General features: G+C 48.5%; 1 protein-coding gene across 2 annotated transcripts in view; it reads left to right on the plus strand.

Annotated features, from left to right (window-relative positions):
- The window catches only part of GEMIN5 (gem nuclear organelle associated protein 5), a 1,331,385-nt gene extending 1,305,522 nt beyond the window's left edge, over positions 1 to 25,863 (plus strand). The window contains exons 27-29 of one of the 2 annotated variants that reach the window (XM_069653955.1): positions 19,158 to 20,340; positions 21,406 to 21,502; positions 25,317 to 25,633. In XM_069653955.1, coding sequence (XP_069510056.1) covers positions 19,158 to 20,340; positions 21,406 to 21,502; positions 25,317 to 25,496 — 1,460 coding nt within the window. In that variant the 3' untranslated portion in view covers positions 25,497 to 25,633. Of the gene's footprint in view, positions 1 to 19,157; positions 20,341 to 21,405; positions 21,503 to 25,316 lie in introns of both variants that reach the window. The other variant, XM_069653956.1, reaches the window with a different exon arrangement.
- Positions 25,864 to 26,255: the final 392 nt, after the last annotated feature.

The following is a 26,255-nucleotide window of genomic DNA, read 5'->3' on the forward strand; positions in this document are numbered from 1 at the left end:
CAGGAGAAAAAAAAAATCCAGCAAAGCTGCTGGGGGACTCACTAGGTTTGGGAAATTAGCCTTTACAGATAATTCTTCCTAACACCTGGAAGTGACAAAACATCAAATTATAAGTTACTCACCCTAGTGTCTTTGTCCCCTTTCCTCCATACTGCATGGGTGTCCCTCACAAGGGATGGGAGATGGAACCTTTTTCACCAGAAAAAAACCTTATTCACCTTTACATTTAAAGGCGTGTGAGGTTGCGGCTCTGGGAGCATGCGCTGCCCTGACTGCGCCACACCTCAGTCCCCATAGATGCATTGACAATAGATTTAACATTGCCTAATGACACCAGTCTTAGTAGGGGGGGGGGGTTGGTGGGGGGGGTTGGTGGGACGCATGGCGGAAAGGGGATTAAGGACTAAGAGTACGATATTCACTATGGTGAGTAACTTATAATTACACTTACGTCCCGTCCCCAACTGAGTGTAGCCCCAGGGTTGAGAGGAGACCCTCCTTAATCAAACAGGTTTTCTAAGAACCGCCTGTACAAAAGCCGCATCTGCTCTAGAGCCGGCATCCAAACAGTAGTGCTTGCCTACCTCCAAGGAGCCAGGTCCGACCCAGCAACCCCAGAGGCAGGCATCATTTCCCCCAGGGAAGTGCCAGCGGGCTCAAGCTGGGGCCCTTTGGACACAGTCCTGGCACCTTAGGCGCCAGGCTCATGTTGGACCCCTGTCCTGGCGCCTTAGACGCCAGGCTCATAAAGCTAGACATGTGTTCAAGTGTTTTAAGGTGCACTTACCTGATGCAGACCATGCTGCTACATCCAGGCCCTCTTGAGGCCTGAATGGAACTACTTTACCTGTGGAACTACTTTCCCCTGGGTGTGGTCGGGGAAGGGTGCATACCTGATCGGTGGAAGGATACATTCCTGGAACTTCTTCCAAAGCTATTTAAACCACGCCCGATCAGCAAATCACGCTTCGCGTTGTTCTGCTCCTCGCAGCTGGACCCTCACCGTGTCAGCTCCTGCTTCTGGACTTCAGCCACGCCTGTCGGCATCCTGGGTCACCTGCTAAGAGAGAATTGGGGAGAAAGAAGACCTTACCTGCTAAAGCTGCATCACGGAGACTTCACACCGACGATCCTGAAAGGGAAGACATCATTTTAAAAGCATTTCGCTTCGATCGCTGCAGCGCTGCATTTCACTCACCTTTCCTGGGCACCTCCATCTTCAGCAGCGATCATCCGGATCCGCAGCCACTTCCCGGAGCCTAGAGAGAAAAAGACAAGAACACAAGGTGAGAGAAGGAAGGGAATAGGAAAAGCTCAGTTTCCTTCTAAGACTTACCTGTTGGGTCATTCCCATTTCATTTCGGGTCCTGCCGCTTCCTGGCATTCAGGACCCTGGCCCCTATGGGGAAAAAAGACAAAGACATTGAATGAGCGAATGCAAAGACATTACCCGAACGCTCATCCAGAACTTACCTGTCATTTACTGGAACTGCACGTTTCACTTCGGGTCGGCGCCATATCTCCGGCATTCCGAAACCCGGCCCCTAAGGGGAAAAAGACATAAGCGTTAGCGCTTGCTGCAATAAGACAATGAACATTATTATTAAGCTTGAACTTTTGAACTTGCTACAGAACTCTTTCAGCGCCTTACCTGAATAGTCAAGCTTATTTGAACTCCCATCAAACCTCAATCCAGTGAAGTAACTGGGTTTCAACGCTCCCCTGCATCAGAAGCAGGATGGAGAACTCATCCTTCCAGACCCTAAGGTGAGACTTCACGGGGAATCGAGGAAGGGTATCGTGGAGGGTTGGAAGGAAGTGGGAGGCTTGAGCAATATTCCGTCAGTAGGTAATACTCCACGCACAGGGGAATATTCCTGCGAGCCAGTGAGTCCATCGTCAGAGACCTGCGCTTCACCATAGAAGAAGCATCAGCACTCGAAGCCAGACCTGCGCCTCCGTGGGAATCAGGTGAGCGTGACAGCCCAGAGGGGTGGGTTCTGTGACCGCCCTGCTTATGACTTGCCAGGGGACATGCTGCTGGAAAGCGATGGCCGTTGCCTTGGCTCTGACTGTGTGGGCATGCATGTTGGCCGGCAGTGGCTTGTGCTGTCCCTCGTAGGCTTCTTTGATGGCCAAGACCATCCAACGGGCTATGGAGGCCTTGGGGTCCTGATAGCCTGGTCTTGATCCTCCGAAGGTGACAAAAAAGAGCGTCCGGCTTGCGGAATCCTTGGTCCTGTCCAGGTAGCATTTCAGGGCACGCCTGACATCCAGGCAGTGCAGCACTCTCTGTGCCTCGTCTTTGGGCTCAGCAAAAAAAACGTGGGCAACACAATTTCTTTGTTCAGATAGAATGCGGACAGGACCTTTGGTAAGAATGCTGGGTGCGTCCGTAGGACTACCTTGTTTGTTTGTTTGTTTGTTTGTTTTATTCACTTATAATGCGCACCAAACCCGAAGGTAGCCGGGCGCAGCAGTACAGAAAATGCGAAGCTTAGGGTGCAGGGTGGGGTCATGGGAATACATACACTGTATAAATACAAGATACAAATAATAGAATGCAAAATATCACAGGAAGGCAGCAGTTGCGGTTTACATGCCGGATAGATACAAAATATGATCAAGAGAGTCTATGTACAAGAGAGTGGGACCATAAAGATCATGATGAAATGTATGTTCTAGGGTGGGGTGAAGGATAAGTGGGCGCCAATAGGCTATTCATTGGCAGTCCTTAGCAAATTGATGTAGTTGATTCTGAATTTAGGGAAGGGCTGTGCCTTGTCCTTGTGAAACGTAGTGTATGGCTCCGCGGGCAACCAGCGCCTGGATTTCACTGATTCTGCGAGCCGAGGTGAGGCCGACTAAGAAGGCCTTCTTAATGGTGACCAGCCTGATGTCCGTGGACGCCATTGGTTTGAATGGTTTGTGCGCCAGGGCACCCACACTATGTTGAGGTCCCACACGGGGTGCGGCCTCTTGATGGGCGGTTCGAGCCTGGCGAAACCCCTCAGATGTCTCTTGACAATTGGGTTGGAAGAGGAAAAACTCTACTCCTCCAAGTTTCTGTATGACCCAATGGCAGCCATGTAGGTGTGGCAAGTGCCCACCTGCATGCCTGAATGGACGAGATGCGCCGAAAAGGAGAGCACGTCGTCCAGGGAACATGTCAGAGCCCTTAGAGTCTGCCCAGTGGCAGAACCTGGTCCACTTGCTTTTCTACTGGGCCCTGGTAGATTTGCTCCTGGCACCCTCTATGATCTCTAGATTAGCCTGAGAGAGGCTGAGATGTCCTAGCGTGACCTGTTCAGGAGCCACGCTGTGAGGGCTAATTTCTCTGGTGCGGGGTGGATGACCCTGCCCCCCTGCTGCACCAGAAGATGTCCTGGGCCCGTCAGCAGGTGAATGGGAGGCCTCTCCGAGAGGCTGAGCAGCTCCGAAAACCATGGCCTGGCTGGCCACAATGGAGCTATTAGGATTATGCTGAGGAGGCGAGACTCCTTGATCTTGCATCTGAATCAGGGGGGTGGGTGGAAAGGCGTATGCTGTCATTCCGTCCCTTCTCATCTGGAAGGCATCGCCCAAGGAGCCCGGGCCCTGACCTTGCCACAAGGCGAACAGTTGGCCCTTCTTGTTGCCCCTGGAGGCAAAGAGCTCCACCTGAGGGTGACCCCATTCGCGAAAGATCTCCTGGAGCACTAGGTCGTTTAACTGCCACTCATAGGAGTCCGCTCCCAGTCTGCTGAGCCTGTCTGCCTCCAGGTTGGATTCCCCCGGCAGGTGGACCACCCTTAGGTAGATGGTGTTCTCCAGGGCCCACTCCCACATGCTGACTGCCAGCCTGCACAGTTGGGTGGGTATCTGGTACCTCCCTGCTTGTGATGTAGAACATGTTGGTCGAGTTGTCCGTCTGAATGAGTACAACCTTGCCCTCGCTAACCGGAAGGAAGGCCCTGAATGGCAGCCAGATGGCCTTCAATTCCAGCCTACTCCTGTCGGGTCCAGGTGCCATGGACGCAGTGGTTGTCCAGAGTGGCCCCCCAACCCTCGAGAGAGGAGTCCGTGGTGATAGTGACCTGTGGTGTAGGATGCCGGAAAGGCCTGCCCGTCCGCAGCTTGCAGTCCCTGGACTACCATGTGAGGTCTGGGTGAAGCGACAGAGGAATGTTGATCATCTCTGACTGATGTCCCTGTTTCTGGTTCCAGGACGCGGCAAAGTACAGCTGTATCCTCCTCATCCTGAGTCTCGTGTGGGGGACAGCAAGAGGACCTTTGCCATGAGACCCAGTAGGTGTTGGTACCACCAATCTGAGGTCACTTGTCTGCTGAGGAAGTTCGCTGTGGCCTTTTTGATGGATGTGATCTTGTCCTCCGAGGGAAAAACGTTCTCGGAGCACGTGTCCCAAATGAGGCCCAAGAAGGTCAGTCTCTGAGTGGGCTGCAGCTGCAACTTCTTGAGGTTGAGTGAAAAGCCCAGCTCGTGCAGTGTGTTCATAAGAGCGTGGGAAGTATGGTGCGCTGCCTCCGTAGATGTAGCCCTGACGAGCCAGTTGTCGAGGTACGGGTAGATGTGGTGACCCTGTGCCCTGAGGAGGGCCGCCACCGAGTTAACCAGCCTGGTAAAGACCCTGGGGGCTGAGTTGAGGCCGAAAGGAAGCACCTTGTATTGGAAATGGCATCCCATGATCCTGAACGATGAGGCTGCCAGATCGGGCTTGTAGGTACGCGTCCTTCAGATCCAGGGAGCACATCCAGTCTACCTTGCACAATGTCTCCGCTATCAAAGCTGGTGTAACCATCTTGAATTTTTGTAGTGGAGGGAGAGGTTGAGGGTGGAAAGGTAACAGCACAACTCTCAGGCCCGCTTGGTGGTTCTTCTGAATGGCGAAATTACTGGAGGCTGGGACTTCCTCCACTGCCTGGCTCTCGACGAGCGAACAGATTTCCGCCAAACAAGTTACTATCCCAACCTGTGGGAGAGGAGGGAGGAGAGGCTGGGATAGGGAGGCGGTACCCCGTGGAGACTACGGAGAGGAGTCGGGGGTCTGCGAAATTCTGGCGCCAGAAATGTGTGTGAAGAGCAAGCCTGCCCCCTGCTGGAGACAGGTGGACCCAGAGGGGTGTGTCATGCCTTCTTTCCCTCTGAGGCTGTTGCGGAGGAGTATGACTGGAAAAAGCCCTTACTCCCTCCACCCCCACTTTTTGTTGTTTGCGCTGATGCTGGGACGGCGAACGGTCAGGCTGCCTGGGCTTCAGCTCGTGGAAGCCGCGGAACCCTCCGTACGTATGCCGCTTCTCAGTGCGCTGCTGTGACTGGGTGTACGGTTTAGGCATTGCATTTATAAGGTTGGATAAAGACTTGGCTATTTGAGAGCTGTTTTTCTTCTTATCCAGCTCCTCGTCCGTTGCAGAGTGGAAGAGGTCATCCCCTTCAACTGAAGATCTGGTATGCGTTCCTGGACATCCGGGTTGAATTTCGTAGTACATAGCCAGGCCGTTCTTCTCATATCCGTGGCAATACAGATGGCACGGCCAGAGGTGTTAATGTGGGCCACGGAGGACTCTGTGATGTCCTGCGCCACAATCTTGGCCTGCGCCAATCCCGCCTTGGATCGTGATTGGCTCTGCGCCGGAAGCTCTGGGAGGAAATCGGCAATTTCCCACCAGAGCCTCTGGTTAACGGCTGCCAGCATGGCATCCACGTTGGCTTGACGCAAGTGCAAGGATGTGTTGGAATACAGCTTCTTCCTGTACACCTCCAAGATCTTCTCCGCCTTGCCTAGCAGCGCCGCGCAGGAGGCGGCTGAGGACGACTGAGGCTTGGAGTACAGTGATGCTGCGGTGATCACTGAGGAGGGTGGCTGAGGATGGGCTGATGGCAAGAGTGTATCCCCCTCCATCTGCCTGTACTTGGCGTCCAAGCGTTTATTTACCGGCTGGGCTGAATGAGGTTTTAGCCATTCCTGCTTGGCCAAGGCAGCTATGTACTTCTGCATCGAGATCCACGTTCTGGCCACGGGACGTAGCTTGAGGACTTCTGCGAAGAGACCCTCTGCTGGTTGCTCAACCTCGGGTTGAGGTAGACCCAAGTACTCTGCCAGCCCTGCCAGGCTTTCGTGTAAGACCTTGGCTGAAGACGGCGTGTCGGGGTCCTCCTCATTTGTGTCCACCTGTGGGTCCGGAGGGTCTGGCACCGGAGGGGGGGATGCTAGGGGCTGCCAGCTGAGGTGCGGTGACCGGAGCCGGAGGCTGCAGCCGGGGCTGGTATGGAACCACCTGCCCAGTCGATTGGGGGGCCGGAGCGGGCTGCTGAGGCTGAACCGGGACTGGAGTGGCCTGTACCGGGGCCTGCAGCGCCAGAGCCATTGGAGGGAGCAAGTCCCTGAGGATGACCCCCCATCTGTGGAGATTTCATGATCCCGAGGAACTTTTCAAAGAACCTGTCCTCGCAGGCTGGATTGGTGGTAGGGGGTACTGACGGGTTAGCGGGCGGCTGCTGGAGCTGTTGCGAGCCCTGGCCATATGGGGACCTGCCTTGCGCGAAGGAGGGGTAAGCTGTAGGCCACATACCTGGTTTACACCTGTCCCACCTTGACACACGGTCCTCCACCTGCCTTCCTTGGAGGGGCGTCGGCCGGATGTCTGGATTTTCTGCCACAGTGGCCATTTTGTCAAGCTGCCTTCCACGTGCCTGCGTCGTGTTGCTCAGCTCACTGGGCCCTGCCCCATCCAGGACTCTTGAGTGTGGATCATGGGGCCTACTCTGTTTCTCAGGCCGAGGCCTGGTAGGCGTTTCGCCCTCGGCGGATCTGCCGGTAGAACTGCGTAAAGGCTCCCCCCTCGGACATGATGCTGGTACTAGGGCGTAGCCCCTCTGGTGAAGACCCGGTAAAAGGACCGTCCGGTCCCTCAGCACCTTCACTGGGAGGATCTACTGATCCCTCGGCCTGTCGGCCGTTAGCTGATTCAGCCTTGGTACTTGTGCTGGTACCAGAACCTGAGCGGTCACTCCCGCGTGGCCGAGTCCTTGGGAAGGAATCTCCCTTGCGGGGTGCACTGGAAAAGAGCGGCCCTACCTTGGGCCTGGATTGATGATAGACGAAGTTCTTTAGGTGCTTAGGAGGCGACCTCTGGAAGAGCTCCTTCCACCTGGCTAGTCTTTTCTTCAGAGACCTCGAGGAAAGCGTGTTGCACGCAGTACAAGCTTCCCAGCCGTGGTGTGAGCCAAGGCACCGTAGGCAGAGGGTGTCGGGGTCTTTAGTCTGGAAGAGCCCATCGCAGGATGGACACCTGCTGAACCCTGTAGAAGTCTAAATGCGCCGGTGAGGAGCGTGACGCCTGAGGACAGAGTACCTGAATGATAAAAAGACAAAGAGAAGTATCTGCGCCTGGAATTACTTGACCGAAGCCAAAACCAGGAGCGCTGGTGAATTCGCCCCGTTCCGGTCGACGCGGAAAAGGGGACTGAGGTGTGGCGGCGGAGTCAGGGTAGCGCATGCTCCCAGGGCCAAACCCCTGCGCGCCTCTAAATTTAAAGGGGAAGATGTTTTTGTTTCTGGTGAAAAAGGTTCCGTCTCCCGTCCCTCACGAGGAACGCCCATGCAATATGGAGGAAAGGGGACAGGACGTAAGAGTAGGTGGTCGTAGAAGGACCGGACAGAGATTATTTCAAGTATCTGGACAAAAGGACGAGAATTTCAAGGTCCCAATAGGACATTGAAAACCATGTTTCAAGGCCCTAGATGCACTGTTACGGAGATATCTGCAATGTACCGCAACATACTGCACCACGCCACGGTGAGGCGTCTGGTGGGGAGAGTGCACCGAAGGTACCATTATGCTGCAGCACGCAAATTCTCCCCTTCTGCTCTGTGATTGCCAACAATTGGTGAGAGTTTTATCATGCCTGTCTACAGAACCTTTGTGAAGTATGGGCACTTTTTGCTAGTACGCTGATGGGAAGGAAACAGTCCTATCCCACCCCCATAGCCATAAGATATGTCGGTAAACCAAAAGGAGAAAAAAAACTCCCATATGGTACATGTAAGGAGCCTTATAACACAGAAAATTAGATGAATAACAAGGCCCATGTCCTCGCACTAACACTCCATTTTGTATCAAGCTTAAAGCCATTTTCTACTAGACCCAAAAAATCACCACCCTGTGAGGCTGCAGCATTTACATCCCCGGTCTCTGTCGCAGAGGGACCAAGCCATCAACACATCAGGCCAGCTCTGCACGAGCCTTGTTCCCACCATTTCAATGTTGCAAATCCCTAGTATTATTTCTGGAAGAATGCACTCTGCGGAGACCGTGAGACAGAAACAGGCCCCAGCACAAATGCCCATCCATCTCCACTAAACTTCCTGTGTCCTCTCGACACCCCACTCCGGCAGGCCAGGGCTCACCTGGCCTCTCCGTCTCGACCACCCCAATTCCTCTTTATGCTGATAACTATCTAACACTCTGGCCTTGCCCATTTCAGATCTCCCACCACAGCTCTAATCCAGTGCGGCAATATATTTTCTGAATAGCAACACACATCTGTTTGTATAATGAGGCACATGGGAAGGCAGGCAATAGATCAAACCCCCAGGGGAGAAAACTTTGGTGCGGAGACTGAAGTATCAACGAAGCCCTGAATGTGGATGTCGGCATGCCCATATATTATCCTCATTCTTCACAAGACCCCCTTTCACATGATGCCATTGTTCATAAATTGTCTGTTGTTGTAGATAGTTAGACTTTATCTCCCTCTCAACACGGCCTTCTCCGTGGAGATGAGCTCAGCTGACCCATGTGCATCAAGATCGACTGGGAAGCAGCTGCCAATTAGGGCCTGGCATCCCCTATAGAGCAGGCCTATCTATATGTCCCCTGCCAACCAGCAACCTGACTTTTGCCTTAGACTAAATGGTCACTGATGATAAGTTTGCCCTTTTTAATGTGCTGCCAGTGTAATTTTTGGTAGAGAGCTCTCGGGCAGAGTTCTTTGCTGGCATAGTAATATTACTTTGTTTTCCTTGCAATTTCTCTCTTGGTCTTATTCCCTGATGGGATGTGTAATTATTGGGACATGTGTTGAGGTCGGTGTCTTCAACGCATATATAATTACCTTTCATTATCTTTGACTTAATATGTATGAGATGCTATAATAATTATGTTTGTGTGGACAATCTAGTGCTTGATATTGTGTATGTTCATTTCACACAACACCAAACACCTTGGTTTCCTTTCACATAGTCATTAGTCCGCCATATCCAGCAAATGCCCAATAATTTAGGGATTGTGAACTTACTTTTACCAGACTCATGTTTGGTGGTCGGACGAACACTATGCTTGCGCTCATCCCCTCCACCCCGGTGCGACGTTCATACATCACCCGTTTTTTTTTTTTTTCCGCAGCACTTTTTGCAGATCATTTTTTGCCCCAAAAATCATCAAAAAATGGAGGAGGGTTTAGGGGGCAAGGGCATATAATGGGTAGGGTTGGGGTATAGGAAATACATAATGGGGAGGGGGGATGAATGAACATAGTGACCCCCCCCCCCCACCCATGGAATTTATCAACATACAGTTTGGGGGCCTGTGTAAAGTGATGTTATATAACCCCTCTATTTCTTTGCCTCCTCTGTTTTGGAAAGGATCCAACTTCTCTTTGTTGGATATAATATGTGACCCCCACAAATCGGCAGCTATTGCCAACTTCTTCTGATCCAATTCCTTCAAATCAGCTTAATGTTCCCTCACTCAAGGGGATGTGAGTCCAAAATGTTCCAGCAAGACCAAACTGACATGCTGTCAATCCTTTTCACTTTGTGGCCATCAATCCAATTTTTCTTTTTTAGTTCTTTGAATCATTATTTTTTTTACATATTCGGATGCAGGGATGCACTTACATACACATCTTACTTGTAGGATTCTATTCCAGAGTTGTGGCACTTCCATTCTGGAGAGGTCTTCCATAGCCTAAACCTTACATTTCCCCCCATATAATCTTCAAGACATTTTAAATGAGCACAACCATTCCAAAGTATAATTATGTGCATTGTACACGCTGACCAAGTACCTAGGGAACTCTTTACTGCATGGGAATCCAGAGCCATTCTCAATGGAAACCCTTTAAAGGTCGAATTGATCATCTTTTATTTTCTGAGCAGCCAACTTTGTATTTGTGGGCCACTAGATGTGCCCTTTCCTTTTTCTGCTAATTCAACTCCCTGTTTCTTTAAGGCTGAGTCCTGCTTTTCAGTCCCAGCTTCAATCTCTAAACCCTCTTAATATCTAGTCAATAGCCTTCAGCTGGAGGGACTCATTCTATGACTCTAGAAGGGCATCTTTTCGTGATGATTTCACAATGGTGGAAGAGGCAGCAGTGAAAGTACCCCCATCCTCATCTCAATTTGCAGTAGGGGGAGAATCCCAAAAATCTAATATGGCTTTGATAAACTAGGCCTTGGTGCATGCTGCGTTAGACCTCTGGCAGGACATCATTCTTTAAGCTTTTTTGCTTTCAATTTGCCTAGGCCCGCTACTGGTAATGTTTCCATTTTCTAAATCAGTTACCTAACTGGAATTTCACCTAGTGACCACGAGCCAATTGACTCAGGGAGATGTGTACCTAGCCAAGCCAGTTAAAGACAAATACCTTTCCCAAAATGCCCCTAAGGAATTGCAACAAAACCTCGACTGCATTCAAGAAGCTGAATTAGGAACCGGGGAGAAGGTAAACCTGGTCAAATACCCAGTCAGGTCACTTAAGCCATGGAAGACATCCGTAAACCTGTCTCAGGGCCCAAACAACGGAATTGTACAGGCAACCCACCCTCTGATGGACTACATCTCCCACAATTCCCTTCTCTTCCAACCAGAAAACCCGGAATGGATCAGGGATACCATAGGAGAACCCTCCAAGGACATAGGCCCTGGGGAAAACCTAAACACCCCTAGTGCCCCACTAACACAATCTCCTTCCCAACAACAGCACAGCAGGATATCCTCCACACAAGCAGCTTATTCACCCTCTGTGCCCACACAGCTTCAGAATGGCCGTCAGGGTTCTTATAGGTTTAGCCCAGCCTCATCCTGACAATCGGGTAGTGAGAGCGCCTAGCCGTTCCAAACACTCACACCATTTAGGGTTACAGTTGCAGACAACCCTAGTTAAGTTCAGGGGCAGGGGACTTGTTACGATATAAAACAGGCAGCTGAGTACAGTGCGGAGGAGGACTGGAGTGAGGCTCCTGGGTGGAGAAGGCTGGAGAGGGAGGGCGGCTGAAACGGAGCAGTGCTGCAGAGAAGTTGGAGAAGGCTGGAGTGTGCTGCAGACGGGAGCTGGAGAAGTGTCACCAGGAGAGAGGAGGAGGAGGAGGAGGACGACGACGAGGAGGAGGAGGAGGAGGAGGAGGAGAAGGAGGTGATCTCCACAAAAGACAAGAAAGTTGTGAGAGTTAAAGGAGAGAGAAAAGAGGGAGGAAGTAAAACATGGAGTGGAAATCGGTAGTAGTAACAGGGAAAGGAGGTAGGAAGGTATAACCAGGAGTGGAGTTGTAGGAGGAGATGCGAGCAGAAAGGAAATAAAACATGGAGTGGAGTTGAAGGCAGGAGTCACATTAGATTAGAGTTAAGGTGGTGTCAGTAACTAAGGTAGTGTAGGTGATGGGCAACAAGGAAAATGTGCTCAAGGAAGTGGCTAGACTAGAGGGGCAGAGCGTGGTAAGATCAAGAGAAAAGGAAGACGATGGGGAACAGGCCAAAGTGGTGGTAGGGAGACAGATCAGCAGAAGGAGGGGGTATCGAGTGTTGGGGGACTGACAATGAAACAATTTTAGAAGAGGAGACTAAAGATTGGCATGGGGTTGACATGGAAGAGAAAATGAAAGCACTAGCGTAAAGAGATTGAGACTTTCTTAAGGTCTTGCTAAGAAAAGGAAAGAGCCAGAAGGTTGGTCAGCTAGTGGTACAAGGTTTCTGCATGGCCAAGGCAGGCCTTACATAGCTTTAACAGCTGGCAGAAGGTTCCAGAGGGAGTCCGGGAGCCTAGTCCTAGTTTGTAGAGTAGATTGGGAGAACCGAGTTGGGAAGTAAGGCTAGTACTGATGACCCAAAGACCAGTAGGGATGACCCGAACGACATCTGTAAGAGAACCGAAGGGTACTGCAGAACATCAAGGGCTGGTATGTCTTGGGAGTACAGGAACCCGGAAAGCCTGCAACTAGGCTCAAAGAAGCAACAGCACTTGCTTCCTTCTGAAGCCTGTATAATTATGGAAGGTAACTTCACTGGGAACTGTGACGGCCGGGACTGGAAAGCCTGATCCTTCCCCCTGAGATTGGGAAAGCAGTCCTAAGAGACATTTGTGGAGAAGGCCATCCTATGTTAAATATAAATAGAATCTTCCCCCCAAAAATTAAGTTGGCCCATCCCTGTATACAGTCCCCATTAAAAACCTACGCTTCATGCACCAAGACTCCACTTTATGAAATGGTACGATGGGTCCTTCGATTGTCACCTCTGTTTCACTGAGTCCTTCTACTGTGAATCCAACCACTTTGCTAGAGGTTTTATTTCTGAATACCACTTGTGTTGGACCACATATTTACAGTGTTCAGGGCAATATATTACGTACGTCCAACCTCTCAGTGGTAAATACAACTGAGCACCAAGACTTTACTCTTAGGTTACCAAGTAAATGATTGCCCACACAGGTAAGTGCTGAATAGCTATACTCTCTATGAAAAATAATGTGCATGAAAGGCTGCTGGACAAAAAGGGAAGTACACTAGGTATAGATAAAAGAAAACCACTAATGGTGTCTGAGGGGTGCCAGCAACTCTTTTAACTTAACACAGTATTGCTTGCCAACACATAACTGATACACAGTTTCAGTGTAAAGCGGGAGAAAACAAAGTGGTTAAAGCACAACACTGCTTTAAAAATATAAAATTCAGCTAAAACACCAGCGCCGGCATATCCTATTTATATTCGTCGAATGTCACTGGTCAGGTACTACTTTAGGAAGTATCACAAAGCAAACTAGACTTATGGAGAAACAGCTCATAGATCTTTTTCAAACCTTTTATTCAGGACCATGTACGCATTTGGACAACTCAAAAAAGAGTCAAAATGGCAAACCAAAAAATCATCTTGCTTCAGAATGGTTTTCACAAAAATCTCTCACCGTGTAATTCAGTTTTTAGGCACAACTGTGCTCCATCAGATGTCATCCTGGTCCTGTCTGGGCCTCTCCCTGCTTGTTGTTCTTTGGGTAGTACCTCTCACGTTATGCAAACACTCATGTTGAAGTCGTAGGCTTTATCTCTGCAAGGCCCTGTTGTCTTCGAGAGAGGAAGGGAGGTAGATCAAAAGTGTCTTTAGGTGCCTATTCTGCTTTCCTGTCACTGGGGTCTGTTCCTGCTACCCAAGCCAGTCCCAATTCCCCCCTCGCTGAACCTACGCTCCCCTGTGCCTTTTTTCAATTTGTCTCAGTTCTGACCCTGTTTCAATTCGTCTCAATTTTGACCTGTCTGCTGACCACCCCACCATTCTGCCCCAAGTTTTTTCCTCCACCCACTTTTCTCAGACAGTGTGTACACTGTTCTGTCTGACTGTTGTTTGCCCTGCACCTCCAGGACAATTCCCACATTCTGTCTGTCTTCCAGCTCCTTCGCCCCTTCTCCAACTAAGCCTCTGCTTCTTGCTGTTAGGGAGAATTCTCTGTAAAGGCTAATTTCCCAAACCTAGTGAGTCCCCCAGCAGCTTTGCTGGATTGTTGGGGTTTATTTTTTTCTCCTGCTAAGAGTGAGACTCTTTTACTCCCACTCTTAGACATGATTTGAGGTGTTCCTTTGTCATTCCATGTTTTAATGGGCTATGGGGTCTTTTACTCCATAGGGTCTCATGTGTTTTTGATGTGGGTTACACAGCACCCTCCGTGCCGTAACCCAGGGGTGTCGTAGCGACCCCCCAACATAGACTCCATACCCTGGGACTGATTACTGTCTCCCAAGGCAAGTAAAGTCACCATTGGCTTTACTAGTCCCAAATTATGAACAGAAACCAGTACAAACCATCATATTGTGGACATACTGGTCGGGGCAATTCGATTGCCCCGGGGTCTGTTGTTCGAGGGGGCACGTCTCCGTCCCCCCTGATCGAGTTTTGGCTGGTGGCAGTGGATACTACTTTTTATATTCGACCGCAAATATATCTCTATGGGATTTTCCCATTGTTCGAGGCTACCAACTTTTAATTATTTAATTCTTATAGCCTCGAACATACCGCCGGTTTATTTAATATTAATTCAGCGGTTGGTATTTTTTGCCAGAACTCGATTCTAAAATGGCGTTTGTGTTCTCTTCTGTGACTCCAACCCAAGTCGAGCCCTTTGTTCCACTTTTTGGCAGGCTTCTCCACAGAAGCCTCCAGAAGTGGTGCCACTCTGTCTGGGTACCACAGGGGGTGTGGGAGGGGGTTTAGGCACCCTGGACTGAGTTACCTTGGTAACTCAAGTCGCACTCTTGTGTGATTGGCCCAAGTGGTGAGCCGGCCGGCTCACCCCTTAGCATGTTTGATTGACAGCTAGGCTGAGTGAATGGGGGTGTGCTGCATAAAAGCAGGGCTTTGGGGACTGGAACTTCAGAAGTCGCCACAGGACCTAAAGAATCCGAGGAGGGAGAAGCTGAGCCGACTTGGAACAACGACACCACCGGTGGAGCCCTGCTGAACCGTCTCACCACTTTTCCCGACGACAGAGGAGATCTCCAGTCCGGAGAGTCTTTCTTTGACTGGTGGGGATAACCAGTTTTGCCTTCTTTTCACCTTCCTGGAGCATCTCATGGCCGCCTTGCCCGTGCCAAGCACCCTGGCAACCAGAATACCACTCTGTTTACCACTACCGCGAAGAGAAGGGTAGTACCTTTTAACCAAAGAACTCCGCGGCTGGTTTCTTCCCTGGCAGTGCAACGACCTTCTTTCCTCCACGGCGAGACCTCCTCTTCCTCTGGACGAAACACCGACTTGCACCCGGTGCCAGGAACAACTGCCTCCGCTGGAGCTTCCTTCACACTTAAGGTACTGTGTCCCGCCTGGCTTCCCTTGCGACAGATCGTTCGGGGTGACGGTAAAGCCTCGACTTTCTAACCTGGGCTGGCCTGGGACAACCTAGCTAACTTTTCCTGACTTTAATTTCATCCTTTTTGTGCGAACTATCTACAAGACTCTTTGGGCATAACCCCACTGTGTGAACCTGGACCCCTTCTGCTTGCTCTCTCCAAGAGTGGGCCTTGCAATTGACTCCCTTGCTCTCCAGTAGAACTCTGCCTATCCTGCCTTACTGTGGTTCTTTTAAAAGTATTGAAACTTGTGTGCTTTCATAACTCTGCCTTTTTCCCTCCCTTTTTTTTTAATTTATTAGAGTGCCATCTTATGTTAAGCGCTCACCTCTGTCTGAAAATAAGTGGTGTTTCTCACTAAGACTTGTCTAATAAGTAATTAGGGATTTATATATATATAATAGTGACTGTGTGCTGAATTTACTTACCTCTTTTGTGTTAGTGTAATTTACAGTGTGTCTTATATACTTTTACACCAAAGCTCTGGTCAGTGTTTGCTTTTGCTCTCTGTACCTATTGTATGTACTCTACATACTGCCTAACTATTCTTGAGGGAAATCTGACTGCTCAGCCACAGCTACCAAGTGAATCTGTGTGGTACAGACTGCTACCAAGTGGGTTTACTGCCAAACACCTGTAGTCCTAAATCTTTTGCAGTGGTCCCTAAGGGAACTGCACAGGTTTCTGCCTAACACTTGCCAGTTCTCTTCCCACCTCTCTTCAAATGTTCTAACTTTTTCTTGCTTTTCTTTGTTCGCTCCCTTCACCATCCCTCTCCTGTTTTCTGATCTTCACCTCCTTCAGCCTCTCCTGTTCTCCCACTTTTTCTTTATGTTCTCATCCTCCAACCGTCTGTATTCCCTACCTCCTGTACCATAACACTCTACACCTCTACCTCCTCCTGCGCCTTCAGCTCGCCCTGCACTTCCACCTCTCACTGCTTCACTACACCACTCAAACACCTACCCTCTGTATCTGTGCCTGGGCTTGTTTAGGCCTTCGCCTGCTTCCTCCCCTCCCCAACCCCTTGGCCTGGCTTCTGTCTATGACTAGGACATGTGACTGGAAATCGTTTCTATTTTGGGGTTGTTCGTGCTGTAAGACTTCAGATGTTTTTAATGATTCCCCAGCCCAGTGCTCCACGAACAGAGCATTTAATAAGCCAGTCTGCCATTTTCAAAATCTTTCTCTGGCACAGGCACGGAGGAACACCTACACAGAGCAGCGAAGGGTATGAGGCGGGTCTGGCGACTGTTCTGAGTCTTGAAGGCTGGCTGTGACTTCTGCGGAAGAGAAGTCCTGCTGGGGACTCAAGGCTGGTAATCCATGACTTCCCAGTATCAATATGATTTCCCGGGGACCACATGGACACGAGCCATGACAGTGAACGCCTTCTCCTGTGTTTGGTAATTTAAAGGGCCAGTAACAGAAATGGATTGTGTGTGCAACCAGGAGACTCCCACACTGCTCCTGGGATCACATAGCGGGTAGTGGGGCCTGACCCCCCTGAGTCAACCACAAACTAGCCGGGCACAGTAAATCGTCACAGCAGTTTGTGCAAAATTCAGAACATCTTGTAATAGAATATTTGGGTCAAAGCCAATAGGACAAATTGTGGTTAAGGTTAGAAACGGGTAAATACTTTAAATTCTCTGTTGAAGAAGGCAGACACCCTGCTGAGGAGTCAGGAGTACCACTCACGCTATTACACTATTTCTAAGCCTAGGTACCACCACCAAAAGCTCAGAGACATGGCCCTCAAGCCCTATGGAGAATGCCGTGGTCAGAAGGAGCCAATAAAAGGGATATGCAGACTTGGGCCAAAAGCCCCTCTAAGAACGACCAACGATGGGAAGGGGATCAGAAGGCCTGGGAATTATTTCTCACACTGATGGATGCTGCAAAGAAGACCTAGGGGCGGCCAGTGTAGAATTAGGTTTTTGGGTTGGGATCAGGTCCAGCTGGTGTCTGTTTCGTTTCCACGTCTGTGTTTAACGTTCTGGATGATGAAATTACCAGAATGTCATGACTCCCAAAAAGGAAACCTCTTACCAGACATCAGGTGTTGCATGGCAAGTGAGCAGCAGTGAAAGCCACTCAATGTCCATTACGCTGCAGGAGCCCTCTCTCATATATGGCATCCTCTTGATAAAATAATAAAATAAAGGTGGACACTAGTACACCATGAAAAAGAAGTTAAACTTCAACGAGCCTCTCATAAACACACATCCTGGGTGAGATAAACCACAATGGCACAATATTATTACAGCAGGATATATCATTTAGAATCTTTACGTGCTAAACGCTTCCTATGTATGCCTTTAGCACAATGAGGTTCTGTACAGGTATGACTGCATATTTCATGCTGACAAGGCAGCACTTTTCTGTCACCAGATTGTCCTCAAATGGAAGGCTGGCTATCTGAAAGCCATACATCTCCAGGTGTTGATTATGAGTTATCCCTGGTTCTTTTGTCCTTTGGGAAAGGGTCTGCGCTCTGGTTTTCCTAAGGATCATTATGTATGTGAGGCTGTGTATAATAACATAAATTATGGCATTTGTAATGCAGCTATTTGGAGGTTGATTTTCATGAGCAAGGAGAAACAAACCACTCGCCTACTGTCACAGCAGAGGTACTGAACCAAAAAGCGGTATCTATAAACAAAGGATGGCCTCTCTGGTATTTCTCCATACAATGTGCATAGACAGATAGCACCTAGTATCAAAGGAAGGACGCCAAATAAGATTTTCAAGTGTGGGCACTTTGCTTCCTATTTTTGAATCTGAGAGTGACACAACTTTTAGGAAGTAAAGAAGTAGTACTTCTCAAAATTGTCATCTTTTTAGATGAGTAAAAATATATTTGAACTTGAAAACGGATATCTGTCAATCCCTAATCTACCACCTATAGGGGTCACTTCACTTAGCTGGTGGCTTCTCCTGGCCCCCAGAATCCCCAGATGCAACTCCATCACATGATAGACACCTTCTCTAGGTGTCTGGACTCTGACCCTAGTAGCGTCTTCGAACCTAACAGGACCAGTCAACTGCATCTCATACTTCATTCAGTCTTTACTTATTGCTACCCTATATTAGTACCCTAGGAGGGTCAATGAGCTTGTAAAAAGCAAGCTCATTGGCTCATTGGCCCTCGCCCGGGCTTTATCTGCCCAACAAGGCACCGAGCCCAGCCGTGTCCCAGAGTTCTTTCTGCGAGTGGCAGACTTGGAAAGTGAGAAGGGACTACGTGTTGTCCCCGTAGTCCCTTCTCCCCGATCCCTGGCAGCCATTTTCTTGTGCTTTTTTTTTTCTGAAGACGAGAAATGGTCGCAGCGCCATTTGTCAACTTGAGAAAAACTGCTATTAGTACCCCGGTACAGTGTGCTGGGGTACTAATGGCAATATAACCCTCGGAGGGGGGTCATTAACGGTATGGTAATGCCCCCCCTCCTTGGGTTATGTTGCCTAATTATTTTATGACTGTGGAGAGGATTCTATGTTTCAAAGGAAGAGTTACTTTCCTGTGAAAATGTTTCTTTAAAGTGGGCATCGTCTCAAACTTCACATGCATTGCATCTCTTCCCTACAGCATCTAGTCTTTCGAATACTGATTCACACTATTCTTGCTCACAAAAATATGCGGGTTTGGGTTTTTGGTAAATATTTCAGGGTCTTGAGACTCAAACTCAGCCAGTAAAATGTGCAGCGCCAACAGTGCTCACAGAACTCTCCTCCAGATAGCATTTATTTTTTTAACAGCGTGACACTTTAGAGTGGGCACCCACACACTGGAGAGCAAATATTACAGGTAAGCATATTTTTCATTTATAGTGCCAAGTCAGTCCGTTTACTTCCTAGAGCTCTGGTACAACAATGTTTTCCCTGGAACCTCTAGATAGTTGAATGTTTATTTTTTTCTCAATTACAGGAAGGTATTTCACAGTTCAACTGATTAGTAGCAGTATCGTGCATGAAAGGTACACATGTTGTAATTGCAGGTGACTCTCCAAGTTGAAAATATGCATTTTATTTTTTGTTTCACAGGCTGTGATTTTCTTAGTAGCATACTGGATACCAGCAATGATCAGAGTATTGCTGCCTTGAGAAGTCTGCAAGCATTTGTTTCATATGGACATCTCTATGAGCTTTGGTGGAGTCATGACGGCTCTCTGGCCTCTTCAGGGTCCACTCTGAAAACTGCTCTTTGCCCTGGGCAACAGGAGACCTCTGGATTGGATTCCAGCCCCATACAGAATGGCACAGAAACAGTAGAAGAGCACTTGATGGTCACAGATTGTCACAGCAAAGATGTGAACACAGGTGGAGTGGATATATTCCCAACAGATGTGGAAGGCGAGTTGCCTGTCAAAGTCATTGAAGACACAGTGACTAACCCAAGTGAGATGAACAGAAGGAAATCCACTGAAGAAGGGTTCATTACTCTTGCAACAAGTGAAAGCAGAGAGGACGACACAGGCACCATGGACATAAGCTTAGCATGCTCGGGTGAGGGGAAAGTTACAGAGCTAGAGAGCACAGCAATGGAAGCAGAAGAGATGCATAGCACCAAAACAGACATCGGAAACAGTCTGCCATTCACAACCACTGTGAGCTCATCAGAGGAAACCACCAATGAGGTTCCCACTGAAGCTAGCAGACTAGACACCCTTCCTGTCGCAGACCGTGAGAGCACAGAAATGAAAACAAGTGAGATGGACAACACAAACACACATGTGGGAGATTGCCTGCATGCAACAGCTTCTGAGAACACACACATCAAAGTAGGCATAATGGACAGTCCCTCCTCAGGCCAAGAAGGTCTGCCTGTCACAGTTACTGAGAGTACAGGGATTGAAGCGGGAATGATGGACAGTACCTCCGCAGACATGCATGATTTATTGCTTGAACCAACATGTGAAAGTGCAGGCATGGAAAATGTACTTCCATCTGAGGTTAGTAAAGGTCAAAGGACAGATATGGGTTCTGTTAGGAATGGCAACCACCAATGCCGGAAGCAGTTGTGGGACTGCAAAATTCTGATTTCTGATCTCCACGCAGTGTTCCAAAGAATGCAGCGTGAGATCGCCTCTGTGCAGGAGACGATTGCAAACATGATCCAACAGCACCAGAGACTCCAACCTAAGGCTTCCTCAAAGGAGGACCGGCCAGAATCAGAATCTTCTTCAACCCAGCCTGCAACTCCTGTACAGCTACAGCACCCTCCCAGGTATGTGAGATTTTAGAGGAGCTCTTGTGTGCTCTTCAGGGCCCACGGATCATGGGGTGGGAGCGAGAGACAAATCCAGGAGTACTCAAGTTAATAGATTGGGCTAGGGGGGTTAAGAGGGTGATTTTGTACAGATGCAGATTCAGTTATGAAGCAAGGAGACACAGATTATTTAGTTTCAAGCAGGGAATTGATGGTACTGCGATAATGGATCTGTCATGGGACATACCAAGGATTATGGATTTGGGAGAAAACGGCACCAGGTGAGCAGAGATGCAGAGTGTGGCTTGATAAAGGGATGGGCATAGCCAGAAATATGGAGCAAAAGGGTGGAAACATCGTAATGTGAGGGGAACTGCTAGAAGTACTACTCTGGGAGGACTAAAGCGGGCAAGTTAGTTTAGTGCCGGGACCAGGAGCATGGATCTGAGAAGGTGCTGAACAAGGAGTATTGGTCTGGAAGGGGTCTGAGGCATGCCTATAGGTCTTTGGTTTTGGGAAGGGCACAACAAGAGCTAGTGAGGACGGAGGACAGGCCTGCAATATCATATTATGGATGGAGGGCAGACCTATTAGCATGAAGCCCTGGTGACAAAGGAGGGTGCAACTTGGAGAGGGCTATATGCATGTTTGAGTAAATATCAGTATTTTTGAAAGTCTCTGAGATTTTATGTGCATTAATGTGTGTGTAATGATGCGGTTGTGTGTGCGCATATAGTGACACCCTCATGTGCAGCGTTCTTTGTCTTTTTGCGTGTGATTTATGTGTATACATGTATGAGGCACACACAAAAAGCTGAAACTTGCATGCATGAGCCCTGCTCTGTATGTGTATGCACATGTTGCCGCTTGTATTTGGGAAAGGGCTGTAGTTTTCATTTGTGCACACAGTGCTTCTGGTGCTGTATATGGGAGGGTAATGTTGGTGCTGCTAGCATGGTATGTTACATCGCACACAGTGCTACAGCTCTAAAGTCTTAACTCCATTGAGCTTTGTAGTGCTGCTATTTGGCACACTGTTTTTTTATGGCACCTAACACTTTGCATCAATCTACGTTGGTACAGGAACACTGAGATTGAGGAACCCCTGTCCCTCCCAGTGCTGATGAACCGATTGGTGCAGGCCAAACAGAAATTGGGAGAGTTTCCAGAGTCTTTGACGGTAAGTAAATTACAATCTATGCATCTGTATAATGTGACCCCATGGACCAACATCAGTAGAACATTTGTGTGACAACTTGTGCAAGGATTTGCAAGATACGACTAAGGGACCACTTTTGCAAAGGTCTACACAGTCGATGGAATGTAGCCCAGGGTATAATGCTTCTGTTCTAAGGAGTGTAAGGGTGCTGAAGGAGGAGACTGATGCACAGGTGGCATTGTGGTTTCTATAGACTTTTAATTTTTATTAAATGAAAAGAAACACCCTTCTGTCCCTTTTCTCAATGAGGAGTTTCCCTGCCTGAACTAAAACTATAAGGGCTCTGTCAGAGTGTCTGTATAAATCAATAGTCCACCGTCCTGTGTCAAAACCCTACCTCTGTCCCTTACATCTAAAACTAAACTAAAAACAAAGTAGACCTTCTTGGTCCAGAACAATGGCTCCCTACTTCTGGACTGTGGATAAGTCGGTTTCCAGGCTTTTACTCCTCCTTGGGGGAATAGCTCCCTTCCCCAGCTCAGATATGTCCTTAAGCACAAGAGACACAAGTTCTGGCAATGCATCTTGCCAGGCACACTGTCTATCCTTTAACACTCTGTATCACAAAGTCTTCTCCTGGTATCTTGGGTCCACAGTACCACACAGCCAGGGGGAATGACTTATTTCCTCTGGCCTTGATTACCAAGAGAATGAATCCCTTTTCCTGGTATTTCGTTTTCACAGTTCAACACAACCAGGGGGAGTGACTCTCTGTAAGTCTTTCACTTTGAGGGTTCCAGACCCTGACTTCCCTGTCTCTGTATTGGGACGGGCTTGGTTGACTCTCCTGCCAAGTACTGCCACAAGGAAGATTGCCTCTGATTTCATCTCTTGCCGCTGCTGGTCCCAGACCCATGTCTCTCTGTTGCCTTGTTCTGGCAGACCTGGTTTACTCTCCTGCCAGGTACTTCCATGAAGATGATTTGTACATCATCTCTATTGTGAGTGCGGGTGCCAGGCTTGTGTTTCTCTTTCTTTGGGTTCAGTTCTCTCGGTGTTCACTTCTTGCCCATGGGTTCCCACCTTGCCCCTGCTCTGTGGGATCTTGTTTGCTCCCTTCTTCCGAGTCCCCCCTCGACCCTTTTAGGCCCCCACCAACCATCCTGGCAACCCAGATACATGGCGATCTCTTGCCCTCCTCGGCAGATTCTGGTTTCTCCCAGAGTGCGCGTCTGGCTTCGACCGCAGAGTCCAGCTTCTTGTCCACTCTTGGCTTCGTACTGATTAGGGACGCCTCTGCCTCTAGGCCAGCATCCTGGTCAGCAGTCTCTTCTTGTTTCTGTGCATCACCACTTCCCCTTTTCGTGGCTCCTCAGGGGATGGCTTGACGAAATGGTAAGTTCTTCTTTCCTTTCTATGATAAGCGGGCACAGAAGACTGTTCATTTAAGTTCTCACCATTGCTTGTCCTTGTTATTTACATCCTCCTCGTCCCAGTACTGGTTAAGTAGGTCTCTATTAAGTAATCCCTACTCTTCCTCATCTAAGTATGTGTTAGGTCCTCTGACTTACAAAGATGCATGGAAGTGAGGGATATTGGATTTGGTTTTGAGGGGTGTGGAGGGGAGGCTAGGGTTTTGGTTGAGGGTTGTCATACTATGCTCCCCAGGATGTGCTCCCTTGTCCCCAGAGGGGGAGTCGCTCTCCATGAGATCCTCCAACTATGCACCACCCCAAGGGGGATATCGAGTAGCAGCTTCACCACCCTGGCCTCATGGGAAGGGGCTTCCCCTTGGGGAGAGGTGACGACATCTCGGGTTTCGTCACAGGAGGCATGAGGATCTAGACGCTTAACTGGTACAAGGAATAGAAAATGTGACAAGAACCATATTAATAGAATTCAACTGCTCTGCTGCAGAAAAATCGTCTTTTAGTTTCCAAATCTTCTCTTAGCGTAGCTCCCCTAGTAACACAGCTCATTAAAGTTCTCTGGTATTGAGACTTTTATAGATTTAATTACAACTAATATTCCTTTGGTCAGTTTAGGACCCCTCCAATCCTGAAAGCTAACCTTAACAAGCAACAATGTTTTACCATATGTAAAGAAAATTATACTTGTAGGTGTCTATCACCTTAAACTTTGGACTGCTGAGGTAGAAGGATTCTTTTCTCACCCGTTGATGAAAGCAACCCCTGGAAGATAATTCCTGCTTTCTCGCCGCTTTTTTCATTGCAATCGTTCAGGATTTCCATCTGTATAGCCTTTTACAGAATATTAGATAGCGGTATATTCCAGATATTGCGAAAAGGAAGGAAAAGACCAGTCACACACACTAGTCTGATTTACACAACAGGAAAGGGTGAGGTTGGTAGGGGAAATGGGTGTACAACAGATTATGGCATATCAGGCTGGGGACAGTACTGAACTAGAAGAGGAGGTCTAAAAGAAAAGATTGACCTTTCTTGACCTCTTGTTACCCTGAATTTACAGGAGTAACAACCAGTATTGTGGAATTGATTTTCTTCACCGCACTGCCCCCTATTTCCCCACTTCCCTCCCTAGGCTGGGTCTGGTTGTCATTATTGAATTTTCTTTGCTGAGTTTCTATTTCCTAAGCAGAGTCCTAGGGTCAGGATTTGATGTGATACACTCTTATGGTATCCAGTGGAATGGGTAGTCAACATAATATGGAGTTTCTTGGGTAAAGTGACAAGATCGAGGAATAAATGAATGTAAGGGACATATGCTAAACTGAACGATTGTCCTTTGTTCAGTGTCTATTCTCAATTCTAATCGGCGCATAGTTCTGGGCCATCTGCACACAGGAAAGCACCCTTCAGCATGCTTAGTGTCAGGGTTATTTTAAGTGCCCCATCACACTTTTTCCTGGGCTTTGGCAGATGATGAATGTGGTCCATCTTAGACTCTGTAGCTGTGCGATGTACTTCTCTCTTGCCCTAGTGGTTTCCTTGTGCTCCCACCTGCACAAGACCTTGCAGTTTCCCCTCTCGTACTAGGGGTCTCTTTCTGTTCTTACCAGGACAAGACCTTTCACTTTCTCCCTATTGCCCAACGGTTCTATTTTTAGTAGGACCCCAGTGCAGTAATTGTAACTCGCAGCCAAGGGTCTTCCTCCTGGGCTTCAGCCATAGGCTTTTCACCGGATTTCAATTGACCAAGACATCCTTTCTGCCCTAGTGAATGTAGCTTCCACTAGGATCTGGACTAGAGTCCTCCAGTAAGCTTTTTTGCTACTTCTCTTCTGTATGCTCTTGCCAGCTTCTATGGCAAGCCTGACAGCTGGTTCCCATCTGTGGTCTTTCCTCTAAGCCTCAACCCACACAGTCTGGCCTTCTTGGTTTTGCCAGCTCCTGTTTTTAATTGACTCCAAAATGTGGTTGATTTAACTAGGCCACCAGATGCTTGCTCCCTCTGCTTCACCTGATCTCGCTGCTAAAATATCAACTTTCTGGAACTCTGTCCTAACTCCCACACATTGTAGTGGTTCCTACCTCATTTTATATGTTGGCTTGGATACTAATTGTTACAATGAGTGTTCAGTTGGCTGGCCTTATTTATTAGCCCAGGGTTGTGTGATTCGTTGGGTGTCTTTGGTTCTGCCTCTTTACCGTGTGTGTGCATTCCTTTCCTTGTATACTCAAGTGTTGTATGTTAAGATGGGGTTTTAAAATCTGGCCTGGTGGACACCTTTCCGGAGGCCAGCCTAGTTCTAGTTTAGTTGATCACTTCTAGCAGCCAATCTCCTGTGCATGATTTGTGGAATAGAAGGGTTGCATTCTAGTGACAAGCTGGCCTTTTTTGTCTCCCTTTTTAGCTCTTCCCATTTCCAGATGTGCTTGAGAGTTGCTTGGTGCTGCTACACATTGGATCACACACGCCTGGAGGTCTCCCACAGGGTGTCCAGCAGGAGGCGTTGGACATGCTGCAACGGCACAGCAAAGGACTGCCTGTGTATGAGAGAGCATGCAACCGGTTCTTTGCTGGCACAAGCTAAGCTTCTCCAGAATTGGATTGCTTATTCCCATGAATTGGTCAACTGGGCTTCCAATATTGCACCAAGAACCTGTTCACTAAAACGTCCATGGTCACATTGGCTGTGCCATACTGCAGGTTTTCACCCCCTCCCTGGTTCATTTTCATTCCTGTTTGTAATATTTTTCGGTACCAGAAGGTGCCTACAATATCAAGCAGACCAGCTTCTTAAAGTGGAATGGGAGGACTGTCTCGTCTGCAACATAGATTTATTTTTCTACACCCTTCTGTAAAGATACATTGTGCACTGTAAATGCCTGCATGATCATGGCTAAGCAACTGTGACATGAAGTAATCAATAAATAAATCTTCATTTGACCTGAAATGGATCTGGAATGCAGGCACTGAGTTTGTGGGTAAGTGGCTGGCATCAAGCTTGCCAACTTTGATATACTATCAATGACCTTCGATGTAAGTCTTTCCTGAAATCAGTGTGGTAGCAGATATCACAAATACAGGTCTTGGTGGAAATCGTTCAAAATATGTGGGCAATGGGTTTCTGTTCATCAGTTGGAGATGAGACGTGGTTATCATTTTGCAAAAACATAACATAATAAACAATGCTCCATCAAATCCCCCCCCACCCCCTTGCTTCAACCTCCGTCCACACGTCAGCTAATTTTAACCAAACAACCTTGTTAGTGGACCTGGCCCTATATACTCAAACTCGAGTCCACTTGTTATTAGCTGGTAACAAAAAAGGAACAACATCTGCTGCAAA

The sequence above is a fragment of the Ambystoma mexicanum genome, chromosome 3q (genome assembly GCF_040938575.1).
Source record: "Ambystoma mexicanum isolate Mex_15411 chromosome 3q, UKY_AmexF1_1, whole genome shotgun sequence".
Classification (NCBI taxonomy): domain Eukaryota; kingdom Metazoa; phylum Chordata; class Amphibia; order Caudata; family Ambystomatidae; genus Ambystoma; species Ambystoma mexicanum.